The following is a 15,275-nucleotide window of genomic DNA, read 5'->3' on the forward strand; positions in this document are numbered from 1 at the left end:
ATTCAAACACATTCCTTATGACTAAATTGAGTAACTTATTCATGACTTAATAGTAGCAATTCTACCGAGGATATAGCATACCATTACTTCAAGGTAATCACTAATTCCCTTCATTAATTTCCTTAGATTGGGTATAAGCAATTCTATTCCAGCAACTGAAAGCAAAAATCAGAACTGTACTCTCCTGTTCTGAGATTAAATAGTACAGAAGTTTTAAAGTGATCAGCTAAAGCTGTCTCTCAAATTACCTTTGGTAAATAAGGTACAATGGCAATTTAAAAAACATTGTTTTAAAATTCCATTGAGACAAAAAGATACCTGCTGAACTAAGGTAATTTAGATTTTAATGAACGCAACCTAGTAGAAAAGCAGAACAAAGATTCAGTGTTGAGATGGAGTTAGTTTATTTCCAGTTAAGCAAAACGAAAGGAAAATCCTACCTTGCATCTGGGGAGATGTTCACTAAAGGTTTAAATGTCTCTTGTAAATAAAGCTCTGTGTATAGAAAAAGAGACCATCATCACTTAATATGAAAACATCAGCATTTTTAAGAAAGCCTTTTATGAATTCCTTAGTACAAAATTAAGTGGACAGAAGAGAAAAAACATATACAGTTTCTTTAGATGTTCTACCTCTTACACACATTCACCTGTATTGACATTAAAAAGAATCCAAAGTTTTAAAACGAGTAACTGGTTACCACCAGGGGTCACTGCAACAACAGCAAATAATTTTAGTTTACCACTTTCCTCTTTTCTGAAGGGGTTTGTCTGCTGCACAGAGGATTTCTATATGTTATTATATGGCATACAGCCATTTTTCCCATTAAAGTTTCTCCCTGCATTCAGCACTTCTGGTCACACCCAACCATGTTCTACGAACTTCTAGTCACATCATGCAATTCCCTCAGGTGTGACTTGTTGCTCATCTCAGTTCACTCAGTACCCCCACCATCTGATACTCATTCTGCATCCAGGTTCAGATACATTCCCATGCCAGATACTCCCATCGTCTCTACAGCCACAGACAGCCCCTTCCTCTGCTTAGTTTTCTTCTCTTAAGAAAGAGTGAGAAGGTACTAATCAGGAAGAAGCAGTGAAGCAGTACATACAAAGCATAATCACTCTGGTTCACATCGTTTCAGGTAGAAAAAAAATAAGAAGCAGGAACAAGCAGACAAGCTTTTGCTATTCCTGCTTTCACTAAAAAGTATTGGAGATAAACTAGTTATGTCTATGATTAACTAAGAATCCACTACGCTGAACAATATTAGAACACTTAAAATTAGCAATCAAGTAGTAAGTAATCTTACCCCTCCAGGTTTCTATCTTGTGCTCCTCCAATTCATAGATCTGAACCTGCAATAGGTACATGGAAAATTTAACTTTAAAGCAATGATTTTAAGCCCAAAATAATTACCCAGATTTGAATAATCTTGTTAATTTCCTCGTATTTCATTGGAGGCAATTTAACTTTTAGAGTAAGAATCCCAGCTAATTAACTGCCCAGTGCACAGCAACATTTCTTGGCAATACAAGAGGAAAGGGTGCAATCCTGCTCAATGCACAGTGCCATACTGGACCTATCACCTCAGCGGACAGGAGAGATTTTTCCCCTGCCCAGGTCGTGGTCTGGATCTCTGCTAGGCTCAAAGGCATCTCCTCGCTAATTTACCTCACCTTAAAACAATCATGCTGGGTAAACCCTCCAATGATACCTCACACACCTAAACAAGTAAAGAGCTTATCCCGATCACTACTTAATGCCAAAAAGAGATTAATTCTACTCTTCCTGGACTACAAACAAGCAGCAGCACTTGGTTTAGTGCTCAGCTCAACCAGAAGAATCACAGTTATATTTTTTTTTTTCTCCCCAAGTTTACTCTTTTACTGATGTTACATTCTTCAAATGTTTTTGGGAGCTGCATCTCCACCACGCTGGTACAGCAGAAATGCTGACAGCACGCAATGCTGCTCATCTAACCTGCGTTCAGCTGGTACAGGGCACCAAACAGGCAAAAAAAACAATGTAGTGAAAGTTACTAGTTTTCTGCTGGTTTAGGTTCCTTAGCTGGCTCACAAAAAGGCCAAACAACACTGTGCAAAGGATGTGGCAAGTCTCCACCTTTTGATGGCAGTTAGCCTTCAGATAAGCTCAGCAACAACAAAGCACCAACAAAGAGTCTGGTCTTTGATGTTAAAAAACAAAAACAAGTAAACTGAAAAAAAAAAAACCACACACAAAAAGGACACAGTCACCAACTTCCCGCTGCTCAGCAGCCATTTCACAAAGTTCTTTGTCAAAAGGTTGCATAACCTTCCTCTGGTAGCTCCTTCCACCTTGCTCACGGTTCTCTGAGAACATTTAGGATGTGAAAGCTGCCTTTCCCTCAAGGTATCAAGCTGCAAGCCAGCCACTTGCAAGAGCAGTGGCACCTGCCACAGCCTAGGCCAAAGCAGCCTGTCCTCTTTTACACTGCTCCTCCCCGTCAGGTACCTCTATAAACCCTGCTGAAGCTGAAAAGTTTATAGGTGAGGTGTAGGAGTGTCTACAAAGCCTACTACATTTGTCTTTGGACCAACGGAGACTCCTTTTGGATTACTGTCCAACATTTTTATCAGTGATTTGGATGCAGGGTGTCCTCAGTTTGCTGCTGACACTAAACTTGGGGGAGCTTTTGACTGCCTGGAGGGGCGAGGCCTTGCAGAGGGGTCTAGATGGGAGCACTGGGTGATTAGGTGCGGCAGGAAGTTCAACAGAAGGGAAACGCTGGGTGCTGCACCTGGGACGGGGCAATGATGAGTGGCTGGAGCGCAGCTGAGCAGAAAAGGAGCTGGGGGGGCTGGTGGCAGCAGGCTCAACATGAGCCAGCAGCGTGCTCCCACAGCCAAGAGGGCAGACCACATTTTGGGGGGCATTAAACACAGCATAGCCAGCTGGTCAAAAGAGGTGATTCTCCTGCTCTACTTAGCGTTGGTGCAGCCTCACCTTGAATATTGGGTGCAGTCCTGGGCTCCACAATATAAAAAGGCTGTTAAGGTTCTTGAAAACCTCCAGAGGAGGGCAACAAAGCTGGTGAAAGGGCTGGAAGGCATGTCCTAGGGAGAGGGGCTGAGGACACTTGGGTTGTCCAGTCTGGAGAAAAGGAGGCTGAGAGGCGGCCTCATTTCTCTCTACAACTTCCCGAGCAGGGGAAGTACAAGAGGAAGGTGCTGGTCACTTCTCCCAGCTTACTGATGACAGGACACACAGGAACAGCACACAAGTGTGCCAGGGGAGGCTCAGACTGGACATTAGAAAATAAACTTCTTTACCATGAGGGTGGTCCAACACTCGAGGCTTCCTAGCAAGGTGGTTATGCCCCATGCCTGTCAATGTTTGAGAGGCATTTTGATAACGCCCTCACTCATGTGCTTTAGGTTAGCCCTAATGTGATCAGGCAGTTGAACCGGATGATCTCTGAAAGTTCCTTCCAGCTGAACTATTCTATTCCATTATCACCTTTCGAAAAGTGTAAGGGAATGTTAAATTGACATACTGTAATTAGACCACTCAAATATACCCTTTATGGATGGTATAAAAGATACCTACATGAGTAAGCTAAACCTGCTTATGTTACTTGCCAAAAAATCAGCTAAGTCTGTGGAGCACAGTCCAGTCTACTGAAGTGATCAGAAGAACAAGAGAACTCTTCAGATGCTGGCAAAATGAGGCTAAATCTCATTCTTTGACCACACCACATGGATGAAATTCCTGAACTTTCCTTATCAATCATTTTAAAAAAAAACAATATAGTACATGGATAGCAATATGCTTCACACCACGAGGTGATGTGTTTAGAACAACCGATTAAAATACTTAAGACTTACATTTTCAGCACACTTGTACCTAGTAAGACTAGAACATTCCCCAGTGGAACATCTATTATTATTATTATTATTATTATTATTATATCTTTTTCTTCTATAGAAGACTGCATCAATCACTCATGTCAAATGTTGTCACTTCTCTGTTGTTCATCCTTCCCCTGCCCAGAGGCTGTTTTAAGCACAACCGATGGAATAGCATGTTAGGTGACGTGAATAAGTGACAACAGTTAGACCTTAGGTAAAATTATATGGGAAAGTTGGTATTGTTGGAGGTTGAGAGTCATTACAATATGGAAACCACATGGAAATTATCAGTGTGCAATCACTTTCCATTCACCTTTTTTCCCCTCCACCTTGTAAATCCCCAGAAGACAAAAATAAAACTCTGAAAATTTAAAAACAAACATGATCAACTGGCTTTGAGAAGCCGAATATATCAGATACCCGCTTCATCCAACTGTTCTTGGTATTTTAGCTGGTTGAACAGTAGGTATATTTTAATTGGAAGAGGGGGAATTGGGATTTGACAGGAACAAGAAAGGGATGTAAATGTCTGTATGAACATGTAAGCAAGAGGATCTCATCAACTGCCTGCCAATGGGAATGGTAAATTACAGTTAATTGAAGCCAAGAGATCTCCAAGTGATTGTGTAACTCAGCCATGCAACTAAAATATTTCCATATGTTTAACTAGTTTAACTCGTCTGTTCTCCAGCATCATTTCCAAACCTGAGTAACCTTTTAAAGCATCCAAGCCTCCACAAGCTAGCTTGCTGCTTAGCTCCACGTATTGCTTTCAGGATAACTCTATCATAATTATGAGGCAAAGATGATTTACTTATTTTTTTATAGATGTATAAGTTAATAAAATCACATGAACCACTGTGTAGCTACACAACTAACTTTTTTATATAATTTTAAACACTCCCCCCAGCCCCAACTACATTTTTGGTTGACATTCCACATTTATACAGAGCTCTGATAACTTTGCTTTGAAACAACCTGGACACAAACACACGCAGTGATCAATAATCGAGTATTTCACCCTCAAACATTTTATATTATGTCTAATATTTAATTAGTATGTTAAGATAGGTCCTTCACCCCAAATGCATTAGACAATAGCTGCAATTCCAAGTGGAGCCTGGTATCCAAACCCAAGGCTGCCATTACGGTAAAGCAGCACATAACACATAATAAATGGTAGTACTCGTTAAGGAAATTCCTCATGTTTATACACGTATAAGTGAAGCAGACAAATCATGTTACCTGCCCAAGCTCGTGGGACCTTCATGGGCAGAGCCGGGAACTGAACCCAGGTATCTCGATACCATCCTACGACCTTGATCACAAAACTATCCTCCTCTCTTTCAGAAGAACTCAACAAGCATACTCATGACATATCTAAGCTTCCAGACACTTAAAAATAACAGCAATCAATCCCTCAAGCAGTTTGATATTTCAGTTTGTGTACCGTCTAACAACCGACAGCAGCTTAGCATCGTACTTACCATTGGAGATTTATAGTATCTATGCAGTATGTTAATGAAATCTGTAATTGTTAACATTCCTGCAAAAAGTGATAAGGAAGAAGTTCTTCAGATATATACTTAAGATAAACAGTTATGTTCTCCATTTAAAGTCATGCTATATAATTTATTAAACATTAAATCTGTGTAACAGACTATTTGTATTGGACTAATCAACTGCTTAATTTCAAAAGTATGTATATACATTTTCACATTGATACAAACCTTCAGAATAAAAAGACACAAGCCTGAATTCATATTCAAAACTATGATCTATGTGCTTCTCCTCTTTCAATCTTGCCCAAAGAAAATCTATTTCTCCCTGTATGGGACATAATACCTGCGATATTCAGAGTTAGCTCTGGTATTTAGTCACTTCAGAGAGCACCTTACTGAGAACATGCTGAGAAAGAGATGATTGCATCACATGCATATTAGAATACTGGAGCACTATTTTTTCTTTTTATAGTTCCTATTTTTTTTGTGACTGTTGCATTTATTTTTAAAGGCATGGAGAAATAGACATATTAGACAACAAATTTCAGAAGCTCAGGACCTGGAAGAGTCATCGCAATTCTCAGAGAACAGCAAAACTATGCAAGCCAGCAACAATTCGTTACTCACAAGGAGAAAACAAAGAAGCCCAATATGTCTTAGGATGTTAGACCATGGCTAGCCCCAGACCACGTTTTGCAACAGTGCAGCACCCTGAAAATTCAAGTAATCCTTAACAATATTAGAACCACCTACCTACAAAACTCTGTTTTTTACTCTCCCACAGTGGAGCTGCTCTCACACCATTTGCCACCAAGGCAAAAAAGGCCTTCTTTACCTGCAAAAGGAACGAACAGCTAAATAAATCTTTGCTCTTCATTTAGTGCATCAGACACCAACAGAAGGGTTTCCTCAGTTGCTAGGAAAAACACAGTACAGAAAGGTAGCCGGGATTCAAAACAGAACAAAAGCCACACACACAATAAAAAAACCTTAAGTTGTTTACTTCTAAGATGTTTAAAAAGCTTAGCAAGACCAGATCTGGTTTTGTTCCATTATGTGAACATGCTGTGTGAAAACCTCTGATGAACAAGTAGGCTGATAGAGCTGAGAAGATATCCTTATTAACTGCAAATTTATTCCTTTTGATATTAACCATGACAATTATTAAAAAGGTCGTGCTTATGGGGGGGGGGGGAGGGGGGAATAATCATCTGTAATTAACATAATCATCAGAACTACACAGTTTATAAGTATAGCTTGAGACTTGAAAATTTTACTATGTTCTAGTTACCATTTACTATAGCAGCAGTTGCACGGAAAAAAAAAAGAGAAGTTTTATTTCATCTCCAGCTTCTAGACTCACATTTAAACAAACGAAAAGAGATTGGTTATTTTAAATGTGACTGAAACAGTTAAAAAGACCAGCTAGCCTGTTTTGCTTCCGAAGAAGCATAACCAAACTTGTTGATTTTTGAATCAACTCTCCCCAGTTTTTGTATCAGAGGTTATAGTGTTACAGTGCCAGCCTCAGAAGAGAAGACCCTTCCCTGTGAACAGGAGCCCTCTGAGGCATGCAGCGGTCAGGCTCTGGTGCACCTCAAAGTCCTGCTCTCTTAATGATATGCTTGAGCATATTATGGTTCCTATCCTGCCCAGGCATCTAAATTGCCTTCCCATGGAAAACACAACACCAAAGTGGGCTTCAAGAGGGCTATGCTGTCAGCAGAATCCAGTGCCATATGATGTTTGACATTAGACTGAGTGTTGTAATTTATCCGTTTAAAATTCTACAAAGTTCATAAGCCCTCTGGTTCGCACCAGAACACATCACCTCCCCTGCACTTAGTAATTTGCATGCAGCATTTCAAATGCCTAGCGCTAATCCTCTTGTAGGTGAACCACAGTCTTTAAGACTAGACTTCCGAAAGCAACCCGTATTTTTTGCAGCCTCTCTACAGCTAGCCTGCTTCTTCCCTGATCATGAGAAGCCCCTCCGCTCTCCTGACCTCGGCAGAGGACTGCTCCCAAAGCCCCTTTCTGACTTTACCAATGCTTCTGCTGCATCATCAATGAATAGGAATAATGATCCCTGTAACCACCATCCCTAAACTGCACTGAAACTGAATTAAATATATGGGAAAAAAATACCCAGCACCACGAATAAGACCATAATGCGCACACCGTGTAGTATTTCTCTAGAAAATGGTTTAATAGAAAGGTCCCGGAGGTATTAAGGCACCTCACTGACACAGGGAGGAGTCAAGTAAAACAAACATTACCAAATCCACCGCAGGAACCCACTGACTCCTAAGGAAGGCTGAAACCACAAAGAAACCCTCCGGGCAGCCACACAAAGTGTTCCCACATAACAACATCACACTTGCTCTTAACGCAGCGAAAGCTAACAGCAGCGAGCTATTTGGGGAGCAGATAAGAGGCAGAAGTGAGTTCACACAGCCTAGCTCCACCTTGGGGCAAAGCAAGCAGGTTCTAATTATTCTTCATTAAAAAAATAAGTACACTCAGACTGTCTGAAACTGAGAACCTTCAGCTTTGGTCTCTTTTGTAAGAATGGCTGTTTCAAGACTTACTGGTCACTGTCAACTTACGTCCTACGTCTTCCATGAGAACTGTTAAGTTCAAGCCCCATCGCAGCACGAAGGTAACAGCTAATCTGGTAAAACCAGAGAAGAAAAGGGTTTCTTTCCAAATAGGAATCATGCAGCAGAACTCCTCAGGAGAGTTTACAAACTCTGCTAACCTGAGAAGAAACGCCCACAGTAGAAAAGACGTGAAATGCCAAGAGTGAGACTTCAGGCAGCCTCCAAACTCATAGCACTCATCTAGCAAGATGGTAAAATTGAGGATTGTTTTACAGTCAGAAATGATACTTCAAGAGAGAATGCCAAAAATGTACTAGGCTATAAACTGAGGCTATAGACAATCCAGGAAGAAAAGAAAGCTTCCTAAAAGGATCAGATCTTCCTCGGATTCATTGATTTATTTGCAAATACTTGTGTCAAAGCAACTCACAAATCTTCTGTTAGATGCCATCTTGTCTAGCTTTAGAAGAGAGATTTTGGAAGAACTGCGGCCTGCTGAACAGATAGATATGCTAAGATAGCTCAGAGTTAAAGTCTGCATAAAAGCCACTGAGTTCAGCTTGGGAATGAGGATATTAAACGTCTGAAGTAAGAGAACACAAACATTTAATAAAAGAATATTATATTCATTTTCCTGGGTTGTCCTTCTCAACCACAGCTTAAATGATAGTCTCATTGTTTCCTTCAGTTTTAGAATGGAAAGTGTTACACAGTTACCTTTTAAATAAAATAGCAGCGCCAACAGTCCTTTATGTAAACATTTCACTCTCATTTCAGCAAGGTCATTACAAAACAAAAAACAACTTAATTCCTACTTGCTCGAACTGCTCGCAAGCACAAACACCCTTCATCCACTCACACTTTCCTTCAGTTTCCGTGGTTTCCCAATTTCAGTTGCCCAAAGCATTGCTTGGTGGCCAGCCAAGGCGCTGGGGTGTGGAGCTGGGCTTCCGTCCAGCACATTTAGATGGCTCGGTGATGTCCGTGCAGAAAATACCCACGAGGACCTCCCTTGCAGATTATGTACAGTCTGTAGGCTTTGAAGGTTGCTGCCGTGTCCCATCCTCAGACCTCCAACAGCGCTGTTAATTCTCGACCCCGCCAGCCTCCTCCTGCGGGAGGCCAGCTTCCCGCTGCACTTCTCTGATGTTCCGTGGAGTGTTGGACTGGCCTGACCTCCACAGAGCCATTGTTCCTCAGCCAGATCCCATAGATTGTTGCTGTTCAGCGCCATGTGCAGACCTTCTTCAAACAAAGCCCTTTTGTTCTTATTAACTGCGTAGCGGCCCTAACAAACAAAGGAGCTGCTAAAGGATGGGATTTACCTGCCCCGATTTAAAGGTTAATCTGACACGTATGCTGATCGTGCACGCTCACCTCACCTCTTCAGAGCCAGCAGGGGGAAGCAGCTACTTCTCCGCAGCACGACTCACCAGGCTTAGACCAAGACAAACTGCTTTGCCCCTGGCTACAGGCTGCCTACTTTCTAGCTATTTCCAATTAGATGAGGAATCTCACCTTATGGGACTACGGACCTTCTCCAAAACCCTGCCCCTTAAATAAAGGGTCATATTATTGCAAAGAACAGCGACAGAAGTCCTGCACCACGTTGTACGTTGCCTCAGCGATAGGTGCCACCGCCATACAGCGGAACGAACAGGAACAAGCTTTTCTTACTGCGGGAGCTCCTTCTACCAGTTTTGAGTATGCTGAGTAAAGGCACAGAATAATTTAGGTTAGGTAGGACTTCCAGAGCTCGTTGCTTCTGTACACTACCCAAATGTTTCGCAACAATGTATCCAAACTCGTCTTAGGGAGGACACAACCTCCCTCCAACGTGAGGGTCACTACCAAGAAAGATGAAGCGGGACCCGTACGCAGGAAGCCCCATGCTTCCACAGAGCCGAATACTTGGAAAACCTCGTCCCTTAAAGGTTACAAGCTCCAAAACAGCCTGACTGCCAGGCGGGGGCACGTGAAACAGTCACAGCGGACTAAAGATTTCACCAAGCTACACAGACGTTTTTTCCTCGCTGATGGGAAACACTGAAGGGTCACTCATCATTGTGACACTCCTGACCAGTTATCCCACTAGTTAACTTAAAGGGTCATTTTTGCAAGGGCACGTGCGAATGAAGAAAGCCTCTGAAAGGAAAACAGAGGAGGAGTTGGTGTACAAAATTCCATATACACACGTGTATTTTTACATTGATTTACCTAACCACGTTATGCATGTAGTTATGGCTTTCATAAGTGACCAGTGGCTTTTAAATTTGTCTGTCAGGACTGCCCCATAAAGTAAAGAGGGCGTCTGCCAACAACATCACCATCACTTGTTTCATTTGCTTAGCTAAAAGGCTCTTGTCCTGGAAAAAATGTTAAGAGAAAACCTATAACAGGGTCCTGGCGGTAAAAGGTCAGTGCGGAGTAGGGTAGAGGACCCTGCTGTGCTGACAGACACATCTCCCCACCACCACGGCCTCAATGCCAACGTTAGTTTGAAAAAGGTGGCAGGTAAGAGAAGCGAGGAGCACAGAAGCTTCCAATGTGCCAGTATGAAGCGTGGAAAGGACAGGGAAGACTAACAGCATGGAGGGTGTTAAAAAAAAAACTTCCAGAACTCCTGCGGTACAGGTGCTATCCAAGGGCAAGGTGATAACGTGCACTTCTCTTGCCTTATCGTTCGCTCCATAAACCAATACCAGGGCACTAGCCTTACAAACCTGAAAAGCCCCTAGTGGAGCCCCAAGAAATCTCTATTTATTAGGTCAAGAAAGAAAGCGGATCCTTGATACTTTCACCGTGTCCAATTCCTGATGGATGGGTAGTCAAAGGTGAGCTGGAACATTCATTGCTGCTTTCACTCGGTAAGTTGAAAACTTAAGCCTGAGGCTGTTCTCATGACAATGTTTAAGAGCTACAACTGAGGAATTTAGTGGGAAACAGACACCCCATAAAATTCACATGTGGATGAAAGCATCAAGCTCAGATCTTTCAGGAACTCACTGAGAAACAATTATCTAAGGAAAGCTTACAAGCAACAAAGTTTTCTTGAAAATCTATTTTAGTCAAAAGCAGAAAGCAGCCAATTTTCACCCACTGGATAAAAACAGCTGACATAGCGTTTAGAAGGTTACACTCACATACCTGTGAGTGTAAGAATGCCGCGTGAGAATGCCACCTCAACTGGTCCCTGTATTGGGTTTACATGGCAAGGGCTTGGTAGCAGGGGGGCTCCACGGATGGCCTCTGTGAGCAGAGCCCAGCAGCTGCCCCATGTCAGAGCAGAGCCAGCTCCAGTTGGAGCAGGCTGTCCCCCTGCAGCCCATGGGTCCCACACGGAGCAGATCTCCACGCTGCAGCCCGTGGAGGAGCCCCCGGTGGAACAGGCCCTGAGCCCCCGCATTCCTTTCATTCCTTTGCTCTGTGAGTGTTTACGAGCTGCCTGGCTTGCAACTTCTTTTGGTGTAAAAATCCCAAAGAATGGGGCAAGGGCTTCCAGCCCTACGGCTGCCCTGATCTTGGCAGAGCTGGGAAAGGGAAACAAACACCCCCCCAAAAAAACTTACAGCCAATTCATGAGATGCAAGCCTGACATCTAACTGCAATGATGTCTCCTTGACACGTTCTCCCCTGCTGCTCGCTCCCATCACTAGGAGCACAGGTGACTCTCAGCTCTAGGAACCTATCATCTCTTATCTGAAAAATACTCTGCAGCAATGTCTGGAGGTACTCAAACTGGTTTTCTCCCCCTTACTTTACTCTCAGCTTCTTTCTATATTACCTGACATCCTGAGACTTTTCAGTAGGCCCTTTAGCCTGGAAAAGGCCGAACACCCAGTTTTTATCTGAAGCAGTGTTTGGAACATAGGAAAATACAACACTAAGTTGAGAGCAGCCGTACTGAGAAGGGCTTGGGGGTGTTGGTGGATGAAAAAACTGAACATGAGCTGGCAACGTGCGCCTGCAGCCCAGAAAGCCAACCGTGTCCTGGGCTGCACCCACAGCAACGTGGGCAGCAGGGCAGGGAGGGGATTGTCCCCCGTGCTCTGCTCTCGTGAGACCCCACCTGGAGCCTGCGCCCAGCTCTGGGCCCCAGCACCAGAAGGACGGGGACCTGTTGGAGTGAGTCCAGAGGAGGCCACGAGGATGCTCAGAGGCTGGAGCACCTCTGCTGTGGAGCCAGGCTGAGGGAGTTGAGGTTGGGGCCTGGAGAGGAGAAGGCTCTGGGGAGACCTCACGGCGGCCTGCCAGGGCCTAAAGGGGGCTGCAGGAGAGCTGGGGAGGGACTCTTGGTCAGGGGGTGTAGGGATAGGACAAGGGGAAATGGCTTTAAACTGAAAGATGGGAGATTTAGATTAGAAATTAGGAGGAAATTCTTTACTGGGAGGGAGGTGAGGCCCTGTCCCAGGCTGCCCAGAGGAGCTGTGGCTGCCCCATCCCTGGCAGTGCCCAAGGCCAGGCTGGATGGGGCTGGGGGCAGCCTGGGCTGGTGGGAGGGGTCCCTGCCCATGGCAGGGGGTGGCACTAGATGGGCTTTGAGGTCCCTTCTACCTCATATCACTTAATGAACTCTATATTGAAAAATATATATTAAAAAAAAAATCCCATAGAAGGTTCTTTAGGTAATCTTCCTCTTGTACGCTGTTAGCATCATCTCCAAATAATTTAATTCTATAGCACGGCAATTTTTGTAAACTGAAATGGAACCAAGGACTCCAGCATTCCTCCCCACATCCCACGATCATCACCTTGACGATCCAAGATCAGCATGAGTGCAGTATTCTCCAAGTATTTCATACACTTTTGCTTTGATGCAATTCCCACCCAGATGGAATGACATTTAAGACACCTTTGAGGATAAAGTAGTTTTGTCCAAACCCAGGACCTGAAGCAAAGAAGTTTGAGGGAAGTGGATCAATTTTCCAGGGAAGCTAAGCATTCACTTTCCAAGCAGTCGGAAGAAAACCAAAAGCTATTCTGCTGCCACTCACTTCCATCTGCTGTTTGAGGGGAGCCTAAGCACTCTAGTTCTTAGTGTGCAATAACATAAGAAAAAAAAACAGGTTTGCCTTCTAAGAAAGCAGAAATTCTGGCATGAAGTGACTGCTGTTAGATGCCATGCTGATGGGGGCTAAGAGTAAGAAGCGAGGTCTCGGAGGCAGAGCCACTGGGCCAACTGTGTTGGACAGGGTACAGAAATTCCTTCCAAGATTAAGATCTTGCCAAAAAAAGTGGCAGGGGTGGGGCAGGGGAGGCAAGAACAATGCACGATTTTCACTGAGCCAAGCACAAACACTTTATCTACACCCTGTGTTGACGAAGATATTTCCACTTAATTGGTACAGAGGAACTCATTACCTTCCCCCAAGACTCAGGGCTGAGTGCTTCATGTTGGTTTTGAGAGCTGCAGGAACTAAGCTCCGGTGCTTGTTATCTGCAAGAGACAGGAGCAACTCCGAAGGAAAACAAAGCCTTCCAGTGCTGTCCTGCTGATTCTGGCCTGATCTCAACGAAGGGAACTGTCCTGTGGTCCGTCTCAGCCCATGTGCCAGCTAGGAGCTAACTTACATCGTCCTCTTACAGTTCTGTGGGACGGGTAAGCAAGGAGGGGTGCTCACGCTCCTCAGAAACGCAGACAGCGTTAGTTTAAATTTAGCAGCTTCGGAGAGGAAAAAACCTCAAAGCCAATTAAGGAACAGACAGCCCCTTTGTAAGGCTGCACAAACTGTTATGACAGCAGCCCCAGAGACTGTTGCATGGTTCTGGAAGCAAAAGATTCTAGAGCATTCTTCCTGGAAGCCTGGTCTACCTCATCACCTTGGATAGAGGCAACACCCCAGTCAAGAATGACCTGGAGGGAACAAGAACAAAGCCATTTACTTAGTGTCAGCACGAGGAAGAGAAACACAAATCCTCTTCCACTCTTCTAATGTGGAATCCACTGCATGCTCTGCAGAAGTTCCGTTCTTCCAGCTTGTTAAACCACAAATTAAGTTCCAGGAGATTATCCCAAATATTTTTTCTAGTTATGTAGTAGAAAAATAAGCAGTTGAGCTTTTCCTAGGGTGTGATAGTTACTTACAAAATTCTCTTAGTAGTAACATCTGGTTCATTACCACCTTAGATTTAATTAAACAGACAGGTTAACTAATGCAATCTTCAAGTCACTCAACTGTCCAGGATTTCTTCAGGATAGAAGGCAAAGAGAACTCTGAAAATTTGTTCTGATGAGTGTTTCCATACAAAAATGATTATTAGTTTATGAAACACCCGACAAATACCTCAAAGATAACTTCAGTACCATACTGCGCAAAAAGCCATGTATGCTTTAGTATTAAAACAAACTAAACAGATGAGGATGTCATGTAGCCAAAAGGTTAGAGCTTTTTACTCCCCCCAAGAGCTTATACAGACTTCACAAGACACAGCTACTAAATAACTGTGCCATTATCCTGCTCGTGGGATTGCAGATTACTGCTGATATGTAGCAAGGGAGTCCCTGTCCTACACTTACCTTTTACCTTTCTTTTAGAGAGTAAATTGAGAAGCACTAGCTTGTTTTGTAGCGCAGACCAAAGACAAAATATATTCAAGTAATAAATTTGTTTGAAGGCCAGACAAAGGTCTAGCCTTAAATAATCTTATAGAGATAAGCTTCAGGAACCTGCTATAAGCTATGCTGTTAAGAGCCACTTGCTTTAAATATTCAAATAGAATTCACGATGGGGTGGAAGAAACACGTTGTAATGTTTTGTTTGCAACAGACCTAAGTCAAATTTAGGCAGTAACACAGAAAAAGTGAAATGACAGTAGTTAGTACCACTAGAGAGAGTAAATCTGACTGATGGAAAGCGAAGGAAGTGCTACGTTTTACCCATACTTCTGTCTGATACAGAGATTACTGGAATGCCAATTTTCCTTCCAAAACATTTGTATCAAATCAAAGAAAAAAAAGGTCAAATTGCTGTGTCACTACACGGACAAGTTGCAAGTTAAGACACCAACAAACAAAAAGCAAACTCAGATCTGGACGTTGCTATTTTAACATTACATGTTAAAAATGTGTTAACACTTGTACTCAGACACCTCACTGAACACACACGCAGGTAACCAGTAAATCTGCACCCAGCTCAGTGTTTTCCTGGAGTCTGTTACAGATGATCCATCTATTGAATAATTAGAGGGAAAGAGAACAGTAAGTGAATGCTCAGTCACTGACAGCAACGTAGCCCTTCAGGGGACAACCCTCCTAACCCTCTCTGAGGGGCTGGGAA

General features: G+C 43.2%; 1 protein-coding gene and 1 long non-coding RNA gene across 9 annotated transcripts in view; both read right to left on the minus strand.

The window, feature by feature from the left end:
- The window catches only part of PRKAG2 (protein kinase AMP-activated non-catalytic subunit gamma 2), a 217,368-nt gene that overhangs the window by 9,891 nt on the left and 192,202 nt on the right, over positions 1–15,275 (minus strand). For all 8 annotated transcript variants that reach the window (XM_080578544.1, XM_080578543.1, XM_080578545.1 and 5 more), the window contains 4 exons: positions 6,149–6,230; positions 5,381–5,439; positions 1,313–1,358; positions 441–495 (listed from right to left, as the gene is read on the minus strand). In XM_080578544.1, coding sequence (XP_080434670.1) covers positions 441–495; positions 1,313–1,358; positions 5,381–5,439; positions 6,149–6,230 — 242 coding nt within the window. The remainder of the gene's footprint in view (positions 1–440; positions 496–1,312; positions 1,359–5,380; positions 5,440–6,148; positions 6,231–15,275) is intronic.
- Positions 8,564–13,353, minus strand: LOC308188969. The gene is made up of 2 exons (XR_013945911.1): positions 9,376–13,353; positions 8,564–9,286 (listed from the first exon to the last, which is right to left on the minus strand). It is a non-coding gene; the product is annotated as an uncharacterized lncRNA (long non-coding RNA).

This window comes from Anser brachyrhynchus, assembly GCF_964034855.1.
Source record: "Anser brachyrhynchus genome assembly, chromosome: 2".
In the NCBI taxonomy this organism is placed as follows: Eukaryota; Metazoa; Chordata; class Aves; order Anseriformes; family Anatidae; genus Anser; species Anser brachyrhynchus.